The 26,491-nt window shown below is 40.3% G+C and overlaps 1 protein-coding gene across 2 annotated transcripts in view; it reads left to right on the forward strand.

Moving 5' to 3' along the window:
* IPO8 (importin 8) overlaps nt 1-25,377 on the forward strand; it is a 52,334-nt gene extending 26,957 nt beyond the window's left edge. For both annotated transcript variants that reach the window (XM_068946561.1, XM_068946566.1), the window contains exons 15-25: nt 555-715; nt 1,124-1,249; nt 3,205-3,271; nt 3,978-4,103; nt 4,585-4,682; nt 5,705-5,800; nt 7,233-7,453; nt 15,749-15,954; nt 17,420-17,653; nt 18,315-18,431; nt 19,150-25,377. In XM_068946561.1, the coding sequence (XP_068802662.1) occupies nt 555-715; nt 1,124-1,249; nt 3,205-3,271; nt 3,978-4,103; nt 4,585-4,682; nt 5,705-5,800; nt 7,233-7,453; nt 15,749-15,954; nt 17,420-17,653; nt 18,315-18,431; nt 19,150-19,247 (1,550 nt within the window). In that variant the 3' untranslated portion in view covers nt 19,248-25,377. The remainder of the gene's footprint in view (nt 1-554; nt 716-1,123; nt 1,250-3,204; nt 3,272-3,977; nt 4,104-4,584; nt 4,683-5,704; nt 5,801-7,232; nt 7,454-15,748; nt 15,955-17,419; nt 17,654-18,314; nt 18,432-19,149) is intronic.
* The last annotated feature ends 1,114 nt before the right edge of the window (nt 25,378-26,491 follow it).

Genomic DNA, 26,491 nt, shown 5'->3' on the forward strand with positions numbered 1-26,491 from the left:
TTTTTTGGGTGGAGAAGAGAAGTTGTTATAATTTGGTGCAGATGCGTATGAACATTTCTAGCATTTAAAGACATAGTTTTCTGAACGCTTCATCATGTTTAGACAGCTTCACTTGCTCATTAGCTACTGTGTATGTCCCAGAGTTCTGACTGCAAGTTTTTCTGACAGGCTTCTGCACAAAAGAACATAGAATCGACGTATTTCATTTAACAGAGTAAATAACATCTATCTTTGTTTTCTTTTTAATGAAGTGAAGTAGTGTGCGTGTTTAAGACAGAATGCTATCTGTTATTGAGGGCACATATTCCCATGTGCAGATGCTGGTTTTGGATGACTTTTCGGTATTGAGTGTGATGAATGTACAATTTATTTAGTAACTTTGTTAGTTTACTAGCTGTGGGCTGTAAAAATGCCTTGGCTGATTGCTTTTTTTGTGAATTAATTTTGTTTAAATGATTTTATTCAAGAGTAGTCAGGTACCTGGTAATTTTGAGGTACTGTATATTTGCTGTTTATGAGTAGTTAATCTCACCTAATTTGGACTGTCTTTTTAGCCAAAGAATATGTGAAGCCATATGTAAGGCCAGTTATGCAAGAGCTCTTACACATTGTTAGAGAGACGGAAAATGATGATCTTACTAACGTAATCCAGAAGATGATCTGTGAGTACAGTCAAGAGGTAGCTACCATCGCTGTTGACATGACACAACACTTGGTAAGAGACAATAGTAGAGTAACAGATCAGTCACAGGGCACATGACTAGTTCAGTAAACATTTTATGATCTTTCTTTGAAACGCACATTGTTTAAAGCGATCTTTATAAATGTTCTAAATATAGTGTTCATATTATTATTTTTTCAATCTAAAGCATCTTTAAAACCTGTAGCCTTTTCAGAGATACTGAATTTTGTTAGTGTAATAAGCCAAGCTCTGATTATTTAATGTTAGAAATTAACAGAGCCAGACTTCTCAAAAAGGAGGTTTTTTGGTTTCCCTTTCAAAAGTAAGGAGCGTGTTTTTCGGCACGGACAGCTCTGTAACAGACGAGGCATTACTTTTGCATGACAAAGTAGAATAGTAGGTTGGCGCTTGAATATCAAGTTAGCTGCTTTTCTTTCATAGGCTGAAATATTTGGTAAAGTACTTCAGAGTGAGGAATATGAGGAAGTGGAAGACAAAACAGTTATGGCCATGGGCATCTTGCACACAATTGACACTATCCTGACAGTTGTGGAAGACCACAAGGAGGTGAGATTTGTTTATACATCTTTTCTCCTGCTGTTCCATCTGTGCCTTTTGTTCATGGTAACAAGCCACTTCTGTGTATGCGTTTCATCCCTTGAACCGACATGAATATTTATTTACTATAAGTAGGATGGTGAATTAGTAGCAAATAATCTTTGACAAATTTGAATTTAAAGCCCAGTTTGTGTTTGTGATTTCTGAACTGTTTAGCCCTGACCTTTGAGGGGAATTTATCTCTTGAAGGTAAAATCCATAGCTGTTATTCTGGTAAACACTTCAATGAAGTGTTTACTCCATTATTAGGACTGTTAAAATACATTTTAGAGAGGAACATTAATGTATTAAGGTAATTTTTGATAATGGTGACTCATATTTTGCTGTTTGCCCAGCAGTTTCTTGGGTAGAATTGATAGGAGTGGATTTCCCAGTTGTTCAGTATAAATCTACATTTCACATATTCAGAGAAGTTACTAGGGAAGGCCTGCACCCTTTTTGAGCTCACGGCTTAGGGAAGCGCTGGATTAGGATTGCTGCCTGGCTCGTAATGAGACTAATTATTTCAGCTCATACCACCAGGTTTGACTGAGGTAGGAAGGAGATCAGTGCCTGACCAGAGGGTCACAGTCAGTCAGTAACTTTGAGCTCAGCTGGCATAAAGTGCAGAAGTGCTTGGTCCTAAGTTGTTTTGCTTCCTTGATTTACAATGAGAACGTTTCATTGCAACTCTGAAATAAATCTTTTTATAAACCTTATAATTTTTAAAATAGTTTGATTAAAATACTAATTATCTTCTCATGTGAATATTGTCTTCCTCTGGATTTCAAAACATCTTTCATTCCTTTCTAAGAGCCCTTTGCATCTTTGGAAAACTACAATGAAATCTGGTAGCTAAGCTGAGCACTAGGAATGATAGTCTGTAGTAGATCTTCAGGTTTTAGGGTAGGAAAACCTCTGGAGTGGAGTTTTTTGGGGATAAACTTAGCAGCTTTTTTTTCTATTGTGTGAAGCACCATGCTAAAGTACCATGCAGAGTGTTATTCATCTTAGGATCTTATATCATTTTAGAAGTGATGTAAGTGATATACAAATAGTACATTAGGCTGAAAACTCCTTAAAAGGAGCTTAGAGGACCATCGCTTCTAAGTCAAGTGTCCTAGTCAGCTGCCTGAAGTTAGGTAGAAGAATCTGGGGTCACATTCTTAAATCCTTTCCTAGAATAGGTCTAGGAAGCCTGACATCCTGCAAGATTATGTGTGTAGTGCATGGCTGTGAGTAATAAAATTAACTGCCTATATTTGCTGTTTTTTCTTAGACTTATAATGTGGCCATACAGTTTTTCTTGTAATTTAATATCATTCTGAAATGCAATCTCCCTGTCCAATGCAGCAAGGTCTAATAAACATCCCCTAATGGTAAAGCTGCTCACCCTAGCAGTTTGCCTCACAATAGCTTTCGCCTGACCTCAGCAGTTGTATTCTCCCAATTTCTGCATGTGTTCCCCTTGCTGAGCCTGCTCTGGGAAGCTCTTCCTAGACCTGAGGCAAAAACATCTCTCTCTTTCTTCCTTTTAACCCATTCTTTTTCAAAGATTTTGAATGGAGGCCTTGTCTCAAACGCTTTGACCACAGTGTTTGTGTAACCTTTGCCTTGTACCCAGGAAAGACAGCAGAGAGTTTTCAATAGGACCTGTAGAATAACCGTTAATTAAGAAATATTATAATAGTGGAACGCCTTGTAAGTGACAAGTTCTAAAGTAATATTGTTTATTGACTACTTCAGTACTTATATTAGTGAGACCTTATTTCATAATGTTTTTGTGATTGTTAAAGCAGCCTTTAAAGAGCGATAAAAGCCTTTTGCTTTAAAGAACTTCTCACTTAAATTGAGTTAGTAAAATATATTGATCAAATTACTCTTTTCTAGATTTTCAAACAAACTGCTGTATATTTTTATTTCAGATAACTCAACAGCTGGAGAGCATATGTTTACAGATCATTGGCCTCGTTTTGCAGAAACACGTTATAGGTATCTTCTAGAACTAATTTTTCAAAAAGTTTTACATATTCTTACATGGAAAATTCTTAAATTAATAATTACGAGCAATACTGCCTTCCTATCCAGAACTTCATCTCTTTTTTGTATGCTGCTACTTTAGAGAAAAAAAAAAAAGTTAATTTTCAGTTATGATTTGTTTCTCCTGATCTCCTCTTTCATACTAGTCAGGTCAGTTACTAGCGTTGAAGGTCAGACTCCAAAGCAGAAGATGCAACTCTGAATATAGTTTTGGCTAATTATGTTAAAGGACAAAGTCTACAATCAAATTACTACGTTATGTACACAACCTACAATTGAATTATTATTTTATCAGTACCCTATATTAAAGAGCTGCACAGTTTCTGATAAGGCCTTTAAGAAAAAACAAAGGTTGAGATAATAAAAGTATTGTGCAATAAATGGTTTAAAAGAAATGTCTTTGGCTTGGTGGTAATACAGTTTTCCAGTGTGCATTTATAACAAAAAACCAGTGCATATCATTGCAACTATAGTCAACATAAGGCCTCGCTAAAAGAATCTTTTTCAATTTGTATTATTTTTCTACCTATTGATTTAGCTATTAAATGCTGTTTTCTAGTTGCTATACGACCCAGGGCTTGCGTTTGATATTTCATGATATTTGCAAGCAAAACTTCTCTTTTACAACACCCTGTTTTGAATTGTTTCTTCTCTGCAGAGTTTTATGAAGAAATTCTCTCCTTGGCATACAGCTTGACGTGCCAGATGATTTCACCTCAAATGTGGCAGCTTTTAGGTGTTTTATATGAGGTTTTCCAGCAGGATTGCTTTGAGTACTTTGCAGGTATGACCACTTCTAGTCTGTTGATGTTTCCACCATTTGGGAATTCATCTCCAAATCCCACCTTCTAAGGGTCACTTCCGTTTAATGTCCTGGTTTGAAATGATCATGTACTTGAGTCATGCCCTGACCATCTGTTTAGTGCGGGAGTGTAACAAGAGCGTATTTAGCTGGGAGAAGCTTGTTCAAATCTGTCAGTTCGATCAGTTGTTGTAGGAGGTCTGAACTCGAAGAAAACTGAAATGTACAAAGTCAATGTGAAACTACAAATTCATTAATAAATGTAAGTCTGTTCTATTTATTATTCTGAAAATGCATCCTGCAGAGTGCACCTTACAGAGAATTCTGCTAGCATAGACTCGCACAGTTTGCAGAATTCGCAACCGCCTCCAGGATCTGAGCTACTGAATTACAATATAGGACTAGGGCCTTTTAGGGATTGGTTTATAATTTTTTTTCTCTTTTATTTCTCCCTCTTCCCTAGATATGATGCCTCTCTTGCATAATTATGTGACCATTGACACTGATACTTTACTGTCTAACCCAAAGCATTTAGAAATCATTTACGCGATGTGTAAAAAGGTAAGGCTTCTCGTTCTTACTGTTGTGCGTATTAGTGGCATTTAACAGTCATACAGAATATCAGTGTGACCTGAACATGCCAGCTGGTAGCTGGTCATTTCAGAACAAAATGAAGTTTTGTCTCAGCTGAGTTTCAAATACGCCTAGCACCTTCACACTTAAAAGTGATACACTTTTGTAAGAAAAATGTATGCACAAACCTCTGTGGGAGAAAGTTTCTGTGCTGCTGTTCATGTTGACTCTCTTCTGTGAGCAGCTGTTTCAGTAAGCAGAGGATTCATGAGGCCTGATTACCTTGGGTTTTTTATCTTGTAGTTGGATTCTCTAATTGTCAACTAAGGCATGAACTCATCTGAAGTTCTTCCCACATTTCTTCCCACAAAGCCCTTTCTCAGCTTTTCTCTGATTTGGGGCATTATGCAGTCTTCTGCATCTAGCTACCTGATTATTTTCAAGAAACTTAAAAGGATGTAACGTGTTTGAGAATTCTGCTCCTTTGTCCAGTTTGATTGACACTGGCCATAGGGTTGAAGTGAACTGAGAAGAAACAGTCAGTTTTACGCATATGCACATATGCACGGAGTGATTGCATGCATCTTGTTTTTAATCATAAGTTAGCCTAGAGACAGGACTTCACTTTGCCAGGCTGTTAAATCTACCAGTATCTATCAGAACTGAAGTCACAGAATGAAAACAGAATGTAGAAAACATTAATGATTCTTTTAGGTAACATTTCCTTTAAAAAAGGGAAGCTGATAAGGGCATATAAAGGATACTAACATCCACGGAGAGCTATAGAGACTTTTTCTGAATTTTTGAATTCACCTTTGGCCATCTCTCCGTGTTTGTGTCCTGTAGAGATAATTTCTTATCTTTCTTAATTCATCCCAAAATATTTTGCACATAAACGTGTAGATGCCATGTAGAGGTTTGAGTCTATATGTGTGGAGGTACTGGAGCACTTGTTTTCAAAGCTCATTATAATTAATACTGATAAACTGATTTGTCATTCGGATTGGTAGGTATTAACAGGAGATGCAGGAGAAGATGCGGAGTGCCATGCCGCCAAACTCCTGGAAGTAATTGTTCTTCAATGCAAAGGACGGGGTATTGACCAGGTGATGTATATTAAGCAGGTTTTCTTTTTTACTGGTTTCTAACAATATGATTCCTGAGAAAAGCAGTTGGAATTAGAGAAACTGAGGGAGATATAAAATGTAGGAATAGGGAAGAAATACAGATAAAGATGTGAATGAGCTCAGGAGAGTTTGTGGTTTGTTTTTTGAGCTTAGAGATTAGTGGGCATGGCTGGAATATGAAGGTAAACTGAACAATAAAGGTATAGTGTGATGTGCAGGCTGGTCTTTTCCTGCCTTCTCCTAATAGGATTTTCCTTCTGATGCAAAACAAACGTTGTTAAGACTGCTGTGGCTGAGAAGATAATTGTACACATCACACTACTGAAATTGTTTCTCCAAGCAATATGAACGTGATCATTTTGAATGTTTTGAATTACCCTTTGCATTTGGAAATGAATGACTTTATATGTAGAGTGGGGCTAGATGGTGATGCGGGGATACCCATAATCACAGTTTTCTGAAGTTGCTTAGAACACACTTTTAAATAGTGTATTTTTTCTACCAAGGGCTAAATATTCTCTAAGGTCTCATATTCCATGTAACACTCCAGCCTAAATTGCTTTAATATATCATGTTTGATGTTGCCACAGTGCAATCCATGGACTTCAAGTGATTAATTTTCAGTTATCTTGACTGAAAGCAAAATAAGTTCACTACTGTAAAACTGAACTAATTGAAAATAAAAATGTTCCCTGAAAGATTTTATTTTTAAAAGAGATCTGGAAGGAATTAAAGCGTATTGCATGCTTTTGCATTAAAATAAGCCTGTGGGGAATGCTTAATTGAGGTCCACAACTCTGTGAATTAAAATGGTTTCACATTGAACTGAAACGCGTAAATTCATAAACTCAAACGTTTATAACGCTTTCCAAATTAAAGTATAGCATAAACCTGCACCTTTAAATATAGGTAGGTGCTTATTTTGTTAGGTAGAAATATGTGTGTACTTGCTTTCATCTGAATAAACGTTACTTGTTTCAAACTTTTCTAATAAATTTAGCATCACTTTACATTTATTAGGTAAAACTTTTTTCTTCTTCTTGTAATTTTAGCTCATTTTAGTTTTTAATGCCGGTTAGTCTTAAAATTGCTGAATGTTTTTATTCAAAGATGAGAATGTCTTTGAATTCTTTTCTACAACTTTTTTCAGATTAGAACAAAATCCACCAAATGGCCCCAAATGTTATTCTTTTTAGATGAGAGAGCAGTTGTTCCTGTAAGCATGAAATCAGAGGCTTAAAACGCTTTTATACTGGGAAACGAATAGAATGCATTCCTAGGATATACCTGGACTTCAACTGACTATGGAGATTGATTCTGATAAATGTATTTTAAATTTTTGTATAATCTGGCAGGAGGTATAATGTCTTCTCCCCCCTCCCATCCTTCTCCTTCCTAATTATATACCCAGTGCATTCCACTCTTTGTGGAGGCTGTTCTGGAGCGGTTAACAAGAGGAGTTAAAACAAGTGAGCTTCGTACCATGTGTCTTCAGGTTGCCATAGCTGCACTCTACTACAATCCTGACCTACTTTTACATACCTTAGAGAACATCAGATTTCCACACAATCCTGAGCCCATCACTGCACAGTTCATAAACCAGTGGATGAATGACACAGACTGTTTTCTTGGGCAAGTATTGTGTTTTTATCTTTTCAAAGTCCATGCTTTTGTTTTTTTTGTTCACTTCTCGCTTGTATCCCTGGTTATGCTGATGCAAGAGATTTCATTTCTAGGTTAGTCTAAGTAACGGTAACCCAAACCAGCAAGGTTTGATTGCTATGATGGAGGTAAAGGTGACCTATGTGTATTTATTTTTCCTCGTCTGTTGAGTTATGCGCTGAATTTCCTGTGTTGCGAGGATACGAGAGTGCGATACGTACTGTATGCTAGAATTCTTTAAAGTTTCTTAGTCATGGACTATCTGCTTCTCCAAGAGATGATCCAGCGTGCGCTGAGAGTAATATTCAGAGCTGACCAGCGGGATTTCAGGGAAATGTTTAACTTCTTTTCTCAAATACTATGTATACATATTTTCTAACTGCTTCCTTTAATGTTAAAAAAAATTATTGCCTTCAGTGAAAAATGAAACCCACACTCTGATTTTAATTTCTGCCAGTTGTTCATATCAGTTTTTGCATATTTATCCTTATGCCATTGATATATTGACTGTTTAGTACACTCCTGAATATAAACTGCATTCAGACCTCCCTGGAATATGTGTGCACACTAAGCTAGTGTGCACTTAGGCAAGAGCTGAACACTTGTAAAGTAAAAGGAGGAAGTGAACCAAGGCTGTGATGCACTTGATCTTGTTTGGAACTGAAGTCCAGTGCTCAATTGTTACTGCTTGCCTTTCAGCTGAGATGTGATGTCTGGCTATGAGGCTTCAAATCCACTGAAGGGCAAAGCAGACGGTCAGATGTAATTGACAGTTCTCGTCTTCCTGCTATGAGTTACATTTTGTCATTGGAGGCATGACATCTCCCTGCAGATGTATGGACAGACTTAGAACCTCTCTGTGCAGAATATATGCCAACATACTAAGTGAAGTGTCAGTGTGTTAGGAGTCATGCCATGAATCAGCACAGAGCCAAAAGAGGCAGCTCCTGACTCCGAGGATGCATACCTTATCCTTTAGCTTGTCATTCTTTTCCTACCTGTTTTTTACTGGCACAGTCTTGTTTCTCCCAATTCTAAACAAGTTAAACAGGCTCTAGTGGGCTTCTTATAAGATGGTTTCTCCATCCCCCAATCGTCCAGATAGCTTTTCTGTGTACCAGTTCTTATCTGAGTTCATCTTTCTTGAACAGAATTGTACACTGACTTGGTACAGCTGCATCAGTGCCCAAGTGTCCCTTCTGGTTTTACATGGTGTGGTACATGGTAGCATTGCATTACCTTTTTTCATAATTGTAATACATCAGTGACACCCAGTTAATCAGTGACCAACTAGTATACCCGGGTTTTGCTCTCAGCATGTCCTTTGTAATGTTTTTAAAATACATACCAAATGTACTGTGTGAATATGTATTTTCTTCCCTCCCATGTCCTATGTACGTAGTTTAGTGGGGTTAAGATGAAGGGACAGCAGTGTGTAGACTTGCGGCATAGACTACCTTACTAGCAAGAAAACTATTTGGAGATAGAAGAGAAGTTGACTGCTTTGCTGTGTGTAGTCTCTGTAGGCAGATCCCCATTCATGTCTGAATTTGAAGGCATTACCGTAACATTCTCTGTTTGAAGAAAAAAAATCTTAGAAAGTACTGAAATAGTTAAAAAGTGAGAAAAAAATCTTGTCTTTCACTATAACGAAAATGAACAGTTTGTATTATCACAAGCACCCTGACTACTTCTACCTGCTGTGTATAGGGAATGTGTATCCTATATTTTAACATAAATGCACCCATTATCATTTAGAGGGGTTACCTGAGTTGGTCACAAAGTAAGCATAAGGGGCCCAGTGTCTCTCAGTTCTTTTGAAGCATCAGTGGCTGAAAAATGGCACCGTTACTTCTCCCACATGTTGTGGTAATATTACTTTTAATTTTCAAACTATTTTTATATCTACTGGCTTTAGAGAAGGGTAAGACTTTTTAGCATAAGGATTTCTATGTACTGATTTTTTTATGGCTGAAGCAAAGTTCTTGAGATTCAGCTCTTTGTGCTATCATTTTTCTACTGAACGTAAACGCTGAAAGCATACGGAGACAGTATGAAAGCACATATTCCCTATAGGTGGTAAACTTGTCATTCCTTTTTAAAAGAAATTCTGAAAATGAAAGAGATGGAAAGCCTTAAACAGCTCATCCTAGAGCGTTCACTGAGAAGCTAGTCAGATCCAGAGAGGAAAAATGCTGCAGATCTGAATAGGCTACAACCTCACATACTCCTGTGAGCTACAGCTTAACTTTCAGTTCTTTTGTGTTGCTTTTTGAAAAAGCATCACTTTCTGCAACTACTGTTCAACTAAATCCTCCTTCAAAGCTAAGACAAAAGTTGACAAAGCCTATGAAAATGAAACACAGTGATCATCGTGATGGATTTTGCTCAGACTGTGCAGTTGAACGGTAGCCAAAGATTAAACTCTCTCTCTTTGATATGCTGCTACCAGCAGGGAAATAAATGTCGATGATACTGCTTGAATCTAAAAATCACTTTCCATTCAAAGCCATCTCCTCAGTATGCAGTTTTCAGGTGTAGGGCTTTTGCTGTAATACTGCTTATCAGGAACTGTGATGTGATATAACTGACTTTCTCCATTTCCTTCAGAAGGACAGGGCTAGTTCTAGAAGACCTTTTCATTTTAGAGCTGTCACCTGAACAGCAGCCAAACACTGCTAACCAGCAGCCAAACACTGAGGCCTAACTCAACAGGAGGAGACAGAGCTGTAAAAGAAATCTGGCTTTCTTGATCTCCTTCCTTGGGCCCACCTCTGCAGACTTCATATTTGCATCAGTGAAGATACTAGCAGGCACCCTGATTTATACTATCCTTTGTCTCTCCAACCATCATGCATAACTGCTTCCTTTTAGAGTTAGGTTCTTTTCCAGAAAGAAGTGGTTTTAGGCTTAAATTCAGGTCAGCTGATAGAGTTACAGGTCCTAGAGAAATTGGACAGGAGCAAAGTAAATCCACCTTCAACTGTTAAGGACCAGATGAATCTTACTGCAGTTTCTTTGTCAGCCATGCAGACTGTCTGTGACTTACCAGTAACGATAGTTCATTAATATACTTTGTTCATATGAATCTCACGCCCTTTTCTCCTCCTTCTGCTTCTGTAAAGTCCTAGTATCCACAGATCCTGTTCTGGCAGGAGAACTGAGAGGTAGTAGTTGTGTCTGTCTGTATGTATGTTCTCAGGTTGGAGCTAACAGCGCTGTCCAAAAGAGTCCAGTATATCTTTTGTAGGCCTTCCGCACTCATGAAATGGAATCCATGTGAATAATACACACATTGCAGTGAGATAAAAGTCATTGCAGTGAGATAAGTAACCGTTCTTCTATGTTATTCAAAATATGCAAACTCCTTAAAACTATTTAGAAATTTGGAATGTTAGAAATAAACCAGACAAGAACAGATCAGAACTCATCATAAGACTGTGCATAAATCCAGCATGTCGTCATGGATATTACACATCTGTGGGTGTGTCCGTATACCACAGCATACAGTATTTATTTCTAAATATGTTTTCTACTGTTACTTCAAATTGAATAAGGGCAAAGAACTGAAAAGCCATTTGTAAAAAACATTTGTTCCTCACTGCTTTCCACCTTTTCCCTGAGATCTTGAAATGTGGGCAGAACTTGTGTATAACTTATTCTGGGGTGAAAGGAAAACTCCTAACTTGTTTTGAAGAAAAAAGTTTTTTTTTTTTTAAAAGCTGAATAGGAGGATTTATTTGATAGGAGTTCAAATAGTTAGAAATCCTACTTTTCTTGGTGTCATGTATAAAATCCCAAACTTATACAAGAAAGCAAGGCTAATTCTGACTTTGTAACTTGAAGGAAATAGCTAATTATTTGCAGTTTGTCCAGGAAGTGTGCTGATGTGATAGAAAGAAACTTGATCCTCACATAAAAGGAGCACAGCATACCAGTAAAGGAAAGGCTTAGTGATTTCCTTTTGAAATTCTTTCAACTCAGTTTAAAATGCAAAAGATTCTTAGATCTTTTTATCTTACATTGAAACGAGTGTATTAGCTGCAAAAGGTCCTGCAGATTATGAAGACCCCACACAGCTTGTTGAAAATAGACTTGCCTTGTAGTTGTGCATTACACTGCCATGTGTGACTCAGAGTTTGCATGTTTAGCACTCCAGGCTTAATATGCCATTGAGGGATCAAGCAGAATCCATGCCTACTAGGGAGGACTATTCTGTGTTGCTGGGCAAATAAGTAGGGGTCTTGAAGGACAAAGCTCTAAAGAGAATTGTATTGAGGCTCCTTTGCGCAGACAGAAGGGTGCTGAAATGGTGAGCCTTTTGATAGCAAGGGAATGGAAGGTTCCAGAAGCCGTTCTTTGCCTTTACAAAAATACATAAATGACGAAACAAAACTATTTTGCTTGTTGAATCTTTCTGGTACTTGATACAGCTGTGGCATGGTAGAATGCTGAACTTCTGCCAAGGTGGATGCTTGTCCTGCTGTTTGTGCTGACAGGTGGAAGAAACAAGTCTCCTTTTGGCTCAGGTTCACTAAAGATGGCTTGATGCCTTGATTTCTGTGGACCTGCTGGGCCTTCTAATGTTATACATATTCCAAAGGCATATGTTCATTCTTACAACTTCTCCATCTATATGCTTGAAAATGGAGCATGACAAATAGGCTGTATTTTTTGGCCATTTGGGCTAATTCCTAATAATGCCTGGCTGGATGGCCGAGCTCAGAGGGTTGTGGTGAATGGCGCAGAGTCAAGTTGGAGGCCTGTGGCTAGTGGTGTTCCCCAGGGGTCGATACTGGGTCCAGTCTTGTTCAATATATTCATCAATGACCTGGAGGAAGGGACAGAGTGCACCCTCAGCAAGTTTGCTGATGATACTAAACTGGGGGGAGAGGCTGACGCACCAGAAGTCTATGCTGCCATTCAGAGGGACCTGGACAGGCTGGAGAGTTGAATGGAGAGGAACCTCCTGAAGTTCAACAAAGGCAAGGGCAGGGTCCTGCACCTGGGGAGGAATAATCCCATGCACCAGGACAGGCTGGGGGCTGACCTGCTGGAAAGCAGCTCTGCAGAGAAGGACCTGGGAGTGCTGGTGGATAACAAATTGACCATGAGCCGGCAATGCGCCCTTGAGGCCAGGAAGGCCAATGGTATCCTAGGGTGCATTAGGCAGAGTGTTGCCAGCAGGTGGAGCGAGGGGATCCTTCCCCTCTGCTCAGCCTCAGATGAGGCCTCCCCTGGAGTACTGTGTCCAGTTCCGGGCTCCCCAGTACAAGAGAGACATGGCGCTACTGGAGAGAGTCCAGCAAAGGGCTACAAAGATGATGAGGGGACTGGAGCATCTCTCCTCTGAAGAAAGGCTGAGAGAGCTGAGGTGCTTCAGCCTGGAAAAGAGAAGACTGAGGGGGGATCTCATCAATGTGTACAACTGTCTGAAGGGAGGATGTTAAGAGGATGGGGCCATCCTCTTACTCTGTGGTGCCCAGTGATAGGAGGAAAGGCAACGGGCACAAACTGAAACACAGGCAGTTCCATCTGAACATGAGGAAAAACTTCTTTCCTGTGAGGGTGACTGAACACGGAAGCAGGTTGCCTAGAGAGGTGGTGGAGTCTCCTTCCCTGGAGATGTTCAAAAGCTGTCTGAATGCAGTTCTGGGCAACCTGTTCTAGGTGACCCTGCTTGAGCACGGGGGTTGGACTAGGTGGTCCCTTCCACCCTCAACCGTTCTGTGATTCTGTGACCTTTTAAACAGCAGTGCTTGAGTCTTCTACTTTCATTTGCTGTCCAGAAGAGGTAATTTAATATGAAGCTAACCACTAATTGCTACAATTTCTTGACTTTTTACTGTGTTGCATTTTGGAATTGGGATTATATGACTATAGGTTATTCAAATGCCTTATAAAAGGTAGTGCCAAGTGACGTTAACTACTCTCATGCATGCACACTGAAACTGCTTCATTATGCATTTGAGGCTTGAAGAAATGTCATGACTTCCCAGTGTGAAATGCAGGATAGAAATCTTATGCATGGATTACAGAGCTTTGGTAAGACTTGCATAAAGGTGCTAGCAGACAGGAGGTGGAGCAAGTTCTTTCCTTTTGTTCCTATAAGATCCACTGTTCCAAAAAAGTTATGCTTTCTTCATAGGTAGCATCTTTAGGTAGATTAATCTTCACAACGTTGGTATGTGAGCAAGTGGTCATGAGTTTGTTTTCAGGTAAACTGTAGTGACTAAGGGCTTTAATTTCTTTGACTTAATTTCTTTTAATTAAATTTCTTTTCACCATGTAATAAAGATGAAAGCAGATCCTATTCCCCTGATTCAGTTTCCTTCATTTGTATGCCCTCTTTCTTTTGCCACTTTCCTTTTGAGAAAAAGTGTTTGAGTATTGCAGTTAGCAATGATGGAAGAACACTCTTCACCTGCTTGCAGTTTGGTGCATTTTTCAGCATATTTGATGGAGGGAAGCAGCCAAACCCAACATGACAAAGCATGTCTTTTAATGCATGTGACATTATTTTTCTTGGAAGGACTTCTGTGGTCATAATGCTATGCCTGATCTTATATAATTTATTGTTACTATCAACTACTCTGAGAGTGGAAACCTTTCACTAAGCCCTAGCAGGACTAACAAAGTAGGTGATATGAAACTCATCCAGATCCCCAGCCTTTTTTAAGCACATGTGATGTTTAGAAAGCTGTAACACATGATCGCTTGAATATTACAGTTTAGTAGCATGTCATATGAGAGCTTTGGTGATGAAATTGTAAGCATTTTTAAAGTTGCGTTTCTGTATTAATTTTTGAAACAATGGATTAAGCTATCTGTTCCCCTGTAAGTTTTCTTGCTGTTCCTGTTATAACAGTATGGGCTGTCATGCTCCTCTCCCTCAACTTTTACCTTCTTCATTCCAAAGTGAACCATACTCTACCAAGAGTCTGGAGGATGGCCATTTTCTACCAGTTGGAAGCATTTAAAAAGCATTTAAAATAAGGGCTCCCCTACTCCCCTGCTTTTCTCCCCGTATCCTGTTGCAGCTGTATTAACAGTGCCATGCTAGCGCGTAAACAGAAGACTTCGTGAGACCAACTGATGTGTGGATGCAGGAGGAGAGGAACTTACATAGCAGCCAGCTCTGGAGGTTTGCTTTTTTTCTGCAGGACCGTTTTTGCTGGAGCTCCTTGTCCTGCAGAAGACTTGCACTTGCACAGAAGCTGTTGGTGTCAAATGGAATAGTTCAAACAAAACAACCTCTCTCAAACCCTTAATAATAAAATACCACAGTATTAGAGAAGTGTTGAATACTGGTGTTTCCAGTATTCTAAAGTAGAACTAAAGGCTATCTGTAGAGGCGGTTAGATAATTTTTCCATGCCTTGTTTGCAAATGACTTCTGTTTGTAGAACTCAAAATAAATCATTATTTTTAAGAGCATAGGTTCTTATCTAGTTTCCTGGCTACGGCCACATAGAAATCTTTCTGCTGCTTATTTCATGCATTTATCTCCCTTCGATTACTTACTGTTTGTTTGCTTGTTTTCCTGGGATCTACTCATTTGCAAGTTCCCCATCTGAATGTACTTACTACCTGTTTTTCTTGCGGCTGTGGAGTTATTTCTCTGCTCTCCCTGGAGTTAGCAATATATCTCAAGTTAATATGTCAGAAATTAAATGCGTAATACAGCCATTCTGATGGACTGTTCATAAACATGTTTAAATACAGCAAGCTGTGTGGCATTCCATAACAGCACCCTACAATTCAGTGCGTTACTGCTTCTTGTTGCTCTTTATTGATAGTCTTTTTGCTAATTTCAGTGCCTGCAACAGCACTCCTATCTGAGCCAATGCAAATTCATTTCCCATCCTATTGAATGATGATAATCTATATCAAATATTTTACTAAAGACAAGGTACTTTACACAATCATTGCACACTGTTTATTTAGCATTACAAACTTTGCATTTGGGTATCAGAAACAATTGTCCCAGGAATTTGGCCACTGCTTTAAAGGTATGTAATTGTTTTCGAATACAGTATCTTCCAGTGGGGAACTTGCATTCAGAACAAAAAAAAAAAGTATTTAGGAGATTAGAATATGGACGTAGAACAGGTGGTCTCTGTGACATTGGCTCTGTCTTCTGTGCAGCAAGTGCCAAGATTTTTAGCTGAAGTAGTACTTAGGAGTGGAGCAACAGTACTTTTTTTCTGTGCATATTTATGCAGTGGAAATCTGTTTTTTGTCTAACAAGTGTATGTTGTTTTAGACTCCATGACAGAAAGATGTGTATAATAGGACTGAGCATCCTAATGGAATTGCAGAACCGACCACCTGCAGTGGATGCTGTGGCTGCACAGATTGTCCCTTCAATCCTCCTCCTCTTCCTGGGCTTAAAACAAGTTTGCGCCTCACGAGAACTCACAGAACATGAGGATCATGCTAAAGATGAAAAACACGTTGCAGAAGATAATGGTAAAATCTCCCCTTTTCACATTGTGGATTTTGTCTGGATTTAATTTAAAGGGGGTAAGAAATTGCAGTTCATTTCTAAGACTCATTAGTCTACCGAAAATAGCTAGGCTTCCTGGGTGCTTGAGAGATCACCCTAGGAATTGATTTTTCCTCCCAAAATGTAATCGAAGGCCCTGATTCAATGTATAATAGCTAACCCTTTGTGAAAGGGTAGTTTTGGTTTAGAAGTAACAATAAAACTTGCGAGTCCACAGTGCTATTTTATGAATGTGCTCCATCCTTAAACACCCAGGGCTTTCTCACATAGGCAGCAGGAGTTTGCCAGGACTGTACTGACCGTATTCTTGATTGCTGGAAAGAAACTGTTCCTGGTAGCCAACTATTTTAAAGACCTGTTTTAGTGAACTTTGAAATAAATCCTGTCAAGTCTTCTTTGTCCAGATGGAAGGTGACACGCAGTGATTTGAGAAGCGGGGTTTCAGACAACTGAAGGTTCCTGGAGTAGACAGACCTCTTATTGCTGTGGCTGGCAGAAGGAAAAACTATCCAAAGAATAGACAGGAGAAGGAGTTGTGGGGAGTAAATTTTGCATGCTTTGCAGGCAGATACCTGTGAATCTATTTGACTTGCAGCAGGAAATAGATGGTTTGAGTTCCGAAAATTAGATTGAGTTTAAGCAGATTATATAATCCATTAAAATTTCACACATGATTGTTCTGTAATGGAGTTACAGCATTCTTCTCAGTGCTTAGGAATACACTTTGGAAACTGCATAGTAATTTTCAAATCTGTGTGCTGTGGTTCAGTCCCTCTGCTTGTTGCAGATATGGTCATCTTTATTCTCTCTGTCACGTTAATATTGGAAGAACTGAAGGTTTGGAGTTGGAGGGGAGAATTTTTTTTTATGTTGTTTATAACTCAGAAATCTTTTTCCTTAAGTGAGAAATAACAATTTTTATAATTGCATGTTGGAGTTGCTTTTAATTCAGGGCATAACAGTAGTTTCATAAATAGGATGGAAAGTAAAGCTAATAAGGGAGCACTCTGAAAAGCAGCAGGCAGGACATTTGGTGTACATCTAGTTTTCTCTTTACTTTGTGTCAGTTTGTAAAGTATATGCAAGTCTATTTGTTCGTCATTTAAAGAGCACAGCAATGGGACACTTTATCATAGACGAATTAGCTAAAAATTTCAGGATTCTATGATAGCACAATGACTGCACACATGAAAAAAGAAAAAAGAGGTCAGTTTCACATTCCCCAGTTCTTGCTAGAAACAGAAGTGTAACTGATCTTGAACGTAGGAAACATTTTAGCAGCATTCTAAGACTTTGGAGAAAGGGTGTTAACAGAGGGTCCTCTTTCAATCAGAAAATTAGATTCATTCATTGTTCTTTATTCATCAGTCATAGTTTCTTAATAATTTTTAAACCTTATTTTACAAAGCAAGTCAATACTTTTTGCAGAAGAAATACCAAGTGATGAGGAGGAGACAAATGAAGTGAGCCAGGCGATGCAAGAGAACCATGGTGGAGGTGGCAGTGGTGGTGACGGCAGTGGAGAGGAAGAGGACGATGATGATGATGATGATGACTGGGATGAAGATGCTTTGGAAGAGACTGCTCTTGAAGGGTTCAGCACACCTCTTGACCTTGAAAATGGTGTTGATGAATACCAGTTTTTTGCACAAGCACTTTTAGGTAGGTGTATGCTAGTTGGCAGAATGCTATAACATGATGAAATAGTTTGGAGATGTTTATGGTCATCATTGGTGAAAACCCTGTTTTGAGTATGTGTTATGAGTAATGGTTTAGATTATTGAAACTGAAAAATGTAATTTTATGTTCTAATGCTAGTCTTAAAATTGTTTTGCTAACAAGTACCACAAAAAGCAGATGGCACCAAATACAGCCTGAGACTAATCCTCTTCATGTTCTCTTTCAGAACATTTCAGCCACAGCCTAAATAAGTGGGTTTCAGTCACTAGAGAGAATCCTATGTATAGAAATATTTGTCACTGTCTAAATGTTAAAATCATAATGGAAAAGTTATTTTCTCCTTCTCCAGAGTGTTTGACAAACCCTGTTGCTTTTAGTTTTGATATGAGTCTTAAATTAAAAGATTAACTCCATCATTTTCCATGAATAACGGCCACATTGTTAATTCCCTGTTTCAGAAAGCAGAGCATGTAATTAAGTTCCCCAAAATGGATTGCTTCTATTACAGAGGGATTCTGTTCTAACAAACTGATGGGAATTCTAGATCTGTTTTGCAGTGCACATCCTGTGTTCTTCATTTTGTTTTGAAATGAACTTGCCATGTAAGCTGATGATCACTTTTCATCCATTCCTGTTCTGACAGCGGTGCAGAGCCGAGATGCAGGCTGGTACCATTCGCTGACAGCACCGTTGAGTGAGGATCAGAAGAAACAGCTGCAGGAAATTTATACATTAGCAGAACACCGGAGAAGTGCTGCAGGTGAGTCACTTCTCTGGGGCCATTTTATGTGTTACAGGGATGTTGGAACTGCTTATGATCTGTAACATCAGAGAGAATGAGTCTTTGTGCTAATTAACATGAGTCATACAGGAGGCCTGAGAAGTGTAAGTAGGAAGTTGTGCCCATATTATCCCTTGCCTGGAAGTATTATCCCTTGCCTGGAAGTGTGTGTTACTCAGAGTTTACTGTTGCCTCTAATTAAGTGCCTCCTCATTGACATACAGTGCTGTTTGACCAGGGTCTGAACTAGTTTTGCGCAATCTGACATTTGAAATTAAGAGCAAATGAATACCTAACTGTCAACCAGTCATTTAATGAAGATTACTGTAGATCATTGTGCGTTTAACAGCTTTGTATCTTTTTAACCGCTAACATTGCCTTCACGGTCAGTGTAAGGTTTTAGAAGTTTAAAAAGCTTGCATCATTGAAGATAACTTCTAATTTAATCAAGAAGCCTGCAGAATAGTGTCACATATAGTATTTTGTAACAGATTAATTTATCGGTTCTGCTCTAGAGATGCATGTGTTTAAAGAAAATCTGAGTGTAATTTATTGCTATCACTGCATTTAGAGAATGAAATTTTGACTCAACAGTTTGTTCTACAACTTTCCATTCTTAGCTGAACTGTATTATCTCTGACAAAAGTGTTCACGGTATAGACCGTTTTTCATATCCTTTCCCCTCTTTGAATTCTAGAGACTAAGACAATAGAACAACAAAGTGGCTACACATTTGACAACAAAGGACTGATCACAGCATTTAACTTTGCTGGAAATAATCCTGGTGGCAACTGAAGGAGAAACTGCAAAGGTCAATGGGAAGGGTTTCATCGTTACGTTTTATTAAAATCATCGTGACTTCTGAGTGATGGGGAGGGTAATTTAATGCTGCTGGAGGTTTCTTGGAATGTAGCAGTGTGCTTTCCCCACCAGAATGGTCTTTCTAACCAGCTACTGTAATGTACAAATTCTTGTGGTGTTTTTATAATTTGATGGACTGAAAAGGAAACGTTTGTCCTCAAGGAACCTGAATGACTGGGAGGGGCCAGGTTGCATCTAATTGAGTTGCACTTCTCAGGTTTTTGCTGTGCGGAATTGATAGATTCATATGGATAACAGTGCCTTCTGTTGTACGTGGATTGCCTGAACAAATGAATTTTGGAGTGCATTATAATTTTTTAAGTGTAAGGACATTTCTAGATACACTGTAAGCCTTGGGTCCATGTTTTCCTGTTATCTGCCTTTTACTACATGATTTCATTGTTCGTTGGTTGCATACACATTGCTGGATTCAGAATGTTATCTCATCTTCCCTATTTGGTGCAGACCAAAAGCGTATAGGGAGGCGTCTGTTGTAGTAGTAAAGCATACACTGGCGATGTGAAAGTGTCTTAACAAAATGCAGATTTTCCCTTGATACAGTGGTTTTAATTTATTTCCCCTAGCCCTGAAATCAACTCACTTGAGTTATAATGGCACACGTGGCTGGGCAGGTTTATATCCTAAGTCTACATTGATATTACCGCCTGCCTGCACAAGTGGTGTGGCCCTTGCATGTAGATGTTCTTTCTACATGGTAACTTTTAATCTCCACTATTTTCACTGAATGTTGAATTTTATTTGGCCTCCTGTGAACTGCTGTTCTGTTTTTATTCATTCATTACCATTCCAGTGGTAGTACTGAATAATATAGTACAAAATATTTACATTATTTTATTTATCTCAGTAGAAAGGAAAACAGCTCCAGAACTTTTTTCTTCTTACTCTTATGCTTCTGTGATTGAATTTCTGCTCTGCATTCCATTTAGTGGTTCTTGTCTCATGCTGAAATTTAATTATCTGCCAGATTGTTTCTTAAATCTCAAAGATTGATTTCTCATAAATTCAAATACATGTTATTGGATCTTTGTGAATATGTTCACGTAGGGAGAGACTTAACATATGAGAAATCTAATTTGGATAGGTGCTCCTTCTCTAGATCTGTTGGGATCACAGTGGTATAGACTGTGTAAATAAGGATGCTTCAGAAAGTGTAAGTACCTTGAAGCTTGGACTGGAGACTTTTTAATCTAGATTTTGTCTCTGTATGTTAAGTCTCTGTGACTTAAAAACATTTACCAAGCAATGTTAACCACATATGGATAAGTATTTCTTTGGAGCAGTGCCCCAACTGAAAATCACAGAATCACAGAATCGTTTAGGTTGGAAGGGACCTCTGGAGATCATCTAGTCCAACCTCCCTGCTCAAGCAGGGTCCCCTAGAGCATATTGCCCAGGATCACGTCCAGACGGGTTTTGAATATCTCCAGGGAAGGAGACTCCACCACCTCTCTGGGCAACCTGTTCCAATGCTCTGTCACCCTCACAGTGAAGAAGTTTTTCCTCAGGTTCAGATGGAACTTCCTGTGGTTCAGTTTGTGCCCGTTGCCTCTTGTCCTGTTGCTGGGCACCACGGAGAAGAGGCTGGCCTCATCCTCTTGACACTCCCCCTTCAGATACTTGTACACGTTGATGAGATCGCCTCTCAATCTTCTCTTCTCCAGGCTGAACAGGCCCAGCTCTCTCAGCCTTTCTTCATAGGAGAGGTACTCCAGCCCTCTAATCATCTTGGTAGCCCTCCACTGGACTCTGTCCAGTAGCGCCATGTCTCTCTTGTACTGGGGAGCCCGGAACTGGACACAGTACTCCAGGGGAGGCCTCATCTGAGGCTGAGTAGAGGGGAAGGATCCCCTCCCTCGACCTGCTGGCAACACTCTTCCCAATGCACCCCAGGATACCATTGACCTTCTTGGCCTCAAGGGCGCATTGCTGGCTCGTGGTCAACTTGTTGTCCACCAGGACTCCCAGGTCCTTCTCTGCAGAGCTGCTTTCCAGCAGGTCAGCCCCCAGCCTGTCCTGGTGCATAGGATTATTCCTCCCCAGGTGCAGAACCCTGCCCTTGCCTTTGTTGAACTTCAGGAGGTTCCTCTCCATTCAACTCTCCAGCCTGTCCAGGTCCCTCTGAATGGCAGCATAGACTTCTGGTGCGTCAGCCTCTCCCCCCAGTTTAGTATCATCAGCAAACTTGCTGAGGGTGCACTCTGTCCCTTCCTCCAGGTCATTGATGAATATATTGAACAAGACTGGACCCAGTATCGACCCCTGGGGAACACCACTAGCCACAGGCCTCCAACTTGACTCTGCGCCATTCACCACAACCCTCTGAGCTCGGCCATCCAGCCAGTCCTCAATCCACCTCACTGTCCACTCGTCTAGCCCACACTTCCTGAGCTTACCTAGGAGGATGTGATGGGAGACAGTGTCAAAAGCCTTGCTGAAGTCCAGGTAGACAACATCCACTGCTCTCCCCTCATCTACCCAGCCAGTCATTCCGTCATAGAAGGCTATCAGATTGGTCAAGCATGATTTCCCTTTGGTGAATCCATGCTGACTACTCCTGATCACCTGGAGGATCACTCTGGTCCTCCAGATGCTTAGTGAGGACCTTCAGGAGGAGCTGTTCCATCACCTTTCCAGGGATGCAGGTGAGGCTGACAGGCCTGGAGTTTCCTGGCTCCTCCTTCTTACCCTTTTGGAAGCCTGGGGTGACATTGGCTTTCTCCCAGTCCTCAGGCGTCTCTCCTGATCTCCAGGACCTTTCCAAGAGGATGGAGAGTGGCCTAGCGATAACATCCGCCAGCTCCCTCAGCACTCGTGGGTGCATCCCATCGGGGCCCATGGATTTATGGATGTCAAGTTTGCACAAAAGATCTCTAACCTGATCCTCCTCCACCAAGGGAGAGTCTTCCTTTCTCCAGCCTTCCTCTCTTGTCTCCAAGGTCTGGAATTCCTGAGGACTGGCCTTAGCAGTGAAGACTGAAACAAAGGCAGCATTCAGCAACTCTGCCTTCTCTGTATCCTTCGTCACCAGGGCACCCGCCCCATTCAGCAGCGGGCCCACGTTTTCCCTAGTCTTCCTGTTGCTATTGATGTATTGGAAGAAGCCCTTCTTGTTGTCCTTGACATCTCTTGCCAGATTTAATTCCAGCTGGGCCTTAGCCTTCCTCATCGCATCCCTGCACACTCTGACAACGTTCCTGTATTCCTCCCAAGTGGCCTGTCCCCTTTTCCACATTCTGTGGACTTCCTTCTTCTGTTGGAGTTTTGCCAGTAGTTCCTTGCTCATCCATGCAGGTCTCCTGCCCGCTTTGCTGGACTTCTTACTCAGGGGGATGCACTGATCTTGAGCCTGGAGGAAGTGATGCTTGAATATTAACCAGCTTTCTTGGACCCCTCTTCCTTCTAGGGCCCTGTCCCATGAGATTCCCCCAAGTAGGTCCCTGAAGAGGCCAAAGTTAGCTCTCCTGAAGTCCAGCGTTGCAATCCTACTCATTGCCCTGGTTCTTCCTCTTAGGACCCTGAACTCCACCATCTCATGGTCACCGCAGCCAAGGCTGCCCCCAACCTTCACATCTCCAACTAGACCTTCTTTGTTTGTTAGTACAAGGTCTAGCATTGCACCTCTCCTCGTTGGCGTCTCCACCACCTGAGTCAAGAAATTATCATCAATCCTCTGCAGGATCCTCCTGGACTGTTTGTGCCTAGCTGTGCTCTCTTCCCAGGCAGATACCAGGGTGGCTGAACTCTCCCACGAGAACCAGGGCCTGTGATCGTGAGGCTACTTCCAGCTGTCGGTAGAAGGCCTCATCGACCACTTCCTCCTGGTCAGGTGGCCTGTAGTAAACCCCCACAACAGTGTCACCCATGTTACCCTGCCCTTTAATCCTTACCCATAGGCTCTCAACTTGCTCTTCATCCACCCCGAGGCAGAGCTCCATGCAGTCCAGCTGCTCCCTCACATAAAGGGCAACTCCACCACCTCGCCTTCCTGGCCTGTCTTTCCTAAAAAGCACATAGCCATCCGTGACAGCATCCCAGTCATGTGAGCTATCCCACCATGTCTCTGTAACTGCAACGAGATCATGGCCCTGCGACCGCACACAGATCTCTAAACTCTTCCTGTTTATTCCCCATGCTGCGTGCATTGGTATACAGGCATTTCAGAGAGCCAATCAAGCATGTAAGCTTCCCAGGAGAGGTGCAAGAGGAGCCTCCATAGCCATGTTGCATGCTGGGTCAAAAAGTCAAAGCCCTTCCTTTACCCCCATCAAATTTTCAGCAATTGCAAAAAATTGCAGATTGCTAGTCCTGCTCTGTGCTGAAGCTTTCATTTTTTAGATACGTGTCAAAGTAGTAGTAATTCAGTCTGATAACTGTGAAGCTCTCTACTCCCTGGCTTCTGGACAAAGCCATACTGTTTCTGTCATTCTCCTTGCCCCATACCCTGGAATCTCCTCATGCTTGCACTTACGGAGCTGGAGGTTCCTGGCTGCTTTCTGTGTTCCTGAGCCTTTGTGTCAGACTCTTTCCAGTGCTGTTCTCTGCTGCTCCTTTTTTTTTTTTTTTTTCACAGTAGCTGCAGAGGAAAATGAGGCCTAGTTGGTGTAGATTTTTCTCTGCTGCTATTCACTCAGTAACAACAGTGAAAATTTCCTGCTTCTAGGTCTGTTGTACTTATAGAAAACTCTGAGAAGCACAGGGTCTGTCTTTTCAAAACTAAAGAATACGTTGAACTGCATTAGACAGGCTCTTTAAGCTCAAACAGCAGAGAATAGGGCCTCACACCTTTAGTTTAAAGTCAGGCCATGAAAATCACTGGTTGCTTTTGCTAATTTAGGCCAGAAGATATATTGACTGAAATGGTAGGAAGGTGTTAGGTCAAGCGTGTTGGTGAGTTTCTCAGAGACCACAGAAGTTTTGAAGTCAGTCACAAATTTAAAAAGTGTTTTTTGGAACTAAAGGTCATTGGCAACTTCTCTCTTACCTGGCAATGGAAGTTAAGAATTAGGCAGGTGAAATGTTTAAGGCCTTTATTAATTTATTTATAAAAATGAGATTGTCAGGTGAGATTTCTTTCAAAGCCCTTTTTTCCTCTCTATGCTGGCATGCAGAGTAGAAAAGGCATTTATTTTTCTTCTGCTAATGAGGTTGCCTGCACAGTCACAAACTAATATTTAGGAGTTAATGTGTTCTTAGGAAAAATCTGCTTTTGCACAGCATCATCTTGGTGTCGCTCAGCTGAACTATGGCTGCTCCCTATTTCTGCTTCTTGTACACTTTTCCAGTCAACTGCCAAGAAAATTTCATCCAGATGTTTCTTACAAGGAGTTTAATCATCAGTGTGGAGTCAGGAATCTTTGTTGTCTTATTTTGCAGTTGAGGTCAGAGATAGACGTCTGAGGGGGGATGGCATGTAAAAGGGTTAAATGCCCTTCCCTTCCCAAGAGATTCATGAGCAAATGTTTCTTCTGGCAAAAGTAAACATAAATTATTTTATTCCTTTTTTTGAAAGGAATTTCATCCAAGGAGATTTATTGGGCTCTAGCCTCCCCTTTAACATATGGTTCTCTTTTAACATGATAAATATCCATTTGTACATGATCATAAATAGGTAATAGATTTTAAGGATTTCTTCCTTAAAATCCTGAGTTGTGTCCAGCTTTGTACTAATTAAAGGGAGAGTAACACAAATGTGCATTACTGTCTCACTTTGAAGCCAAGGTAATCATTGAATTTCAAATACCAGCAACGGCTAACCAAGCACGATCTAGTTGCTGTTGAAAATACAGACTCCTGAATGTATTGTAAAATAAAACAAAGGCTGATAACCAGTGACCTGTGTTGCCCCATGCCCATGTTCCCGGAGCGTGGAGATAACTTATATGGGCGCTGTGGGGGCTTTACATACAAAATTAGCATTGTATAGGTTATAATCATAGCAAATGTTAACTTATATGATAAGCTTCTTTTTCAGATAAAATTAACTGATCCTGGGTGTTGAATTTCAAATGCTGTTTTGTCACTCTTAAAAGAAAAATAAGAATCACCACATGTTTCGGTTGCTTCTTTTTACTCTTTTTCTTTCAACGTTGAAGTATGTGGTTTGCTCATATAACAAAGCAAAATGGCCAGCTCCAGAAAGAGAAGCATATCAAGCTAAGGAAAAGTAAAAAAAACAAAAAACAAAAAACCCAAACCCAAAAAACACACACACATACACAGTCTGATTGAAATGGATGTGCTTGGGGACAATAAGTGACACAACAACTTGGTGATTTTTTTTTTTGCTTTAGGAGGGAGCAGTGCCTATGGGGTGTTGGGGAGATATGAAACACACTGCTGTAGGAAATACCATTTTCCCATGAATTGCGAGCAGTTTGTATCTCTGGATTCCATCATATACTGTAGATGAGAAAAGGTAGGACAGTAGAGGATTTTTTTCACTATAGAGCAAGAGTCTGTCTGGAGACTTTTGTGAACCAGAGGAACTGTAGACAACACGAATGATTAACTGTCCTTTGTTTCCAGAATACCTTTTAGCCCATTTTTCTCCCTCCTTTCCTTCCCCTTGCCAACCATTATGTTATCAGACATTTCAGGGGATATCCAAAATATCTGAAAAGATAAAGCTTAAAGTTTTTAAAGTGCTTTTCGTCATGAAGCTATGCAATCTATCTGTTGCATGTGTATCTACAGAACAAAGTCTCTAATTTGACATATACAGCTGATACAGAAATACGAAAACTCCTCATCTTTGCAGTTTGAGAGGAGCAGTTCTGTGATTCGCTTCTTAATGGGGGTGGATTTTAAAATGATACTTTGAAGTCTCCACACGTGGTACTTCTATTTACTGAAAGGATAGGTAAGAATGCACTACTGTAATGGAGTACACAGGCCTAATTGTGCTATATGCCCTAGTCAGTCTTTGGATAATGTTAGGCAGTCTGGTGGTCAGCTCCTCATGGATCTCTGCCTCTGAATGAGAACATTCTTCCAGGTCTGAGAGACTCTGTAAGTGGACTAAGAATCATGTTTCTCTCATCACAGCAAAGCATACATCAGGTACGGCTACTGACTTCTTGAAAGGATGAGTGAAAACAGCACTCTTTTCTTTTGGAGGTCAAGTCTTACCCCAAACAGATGGGATTCAGTAGAGATGG

Source organism: Struthio camelus, chromosome 1 (assembly GCF_040807025.1).
Source record: "Struthio camelus isolate bStrCam1 chromosome 1, bStrCam1.hap1, whole genome shotgun sequence".
NCBI classification, from domain to species: Eukaryota; Metazoa; Chordata; class Aves; order Struthioniformes; family Struthionidae; genus Struthio; species Struthio camelus.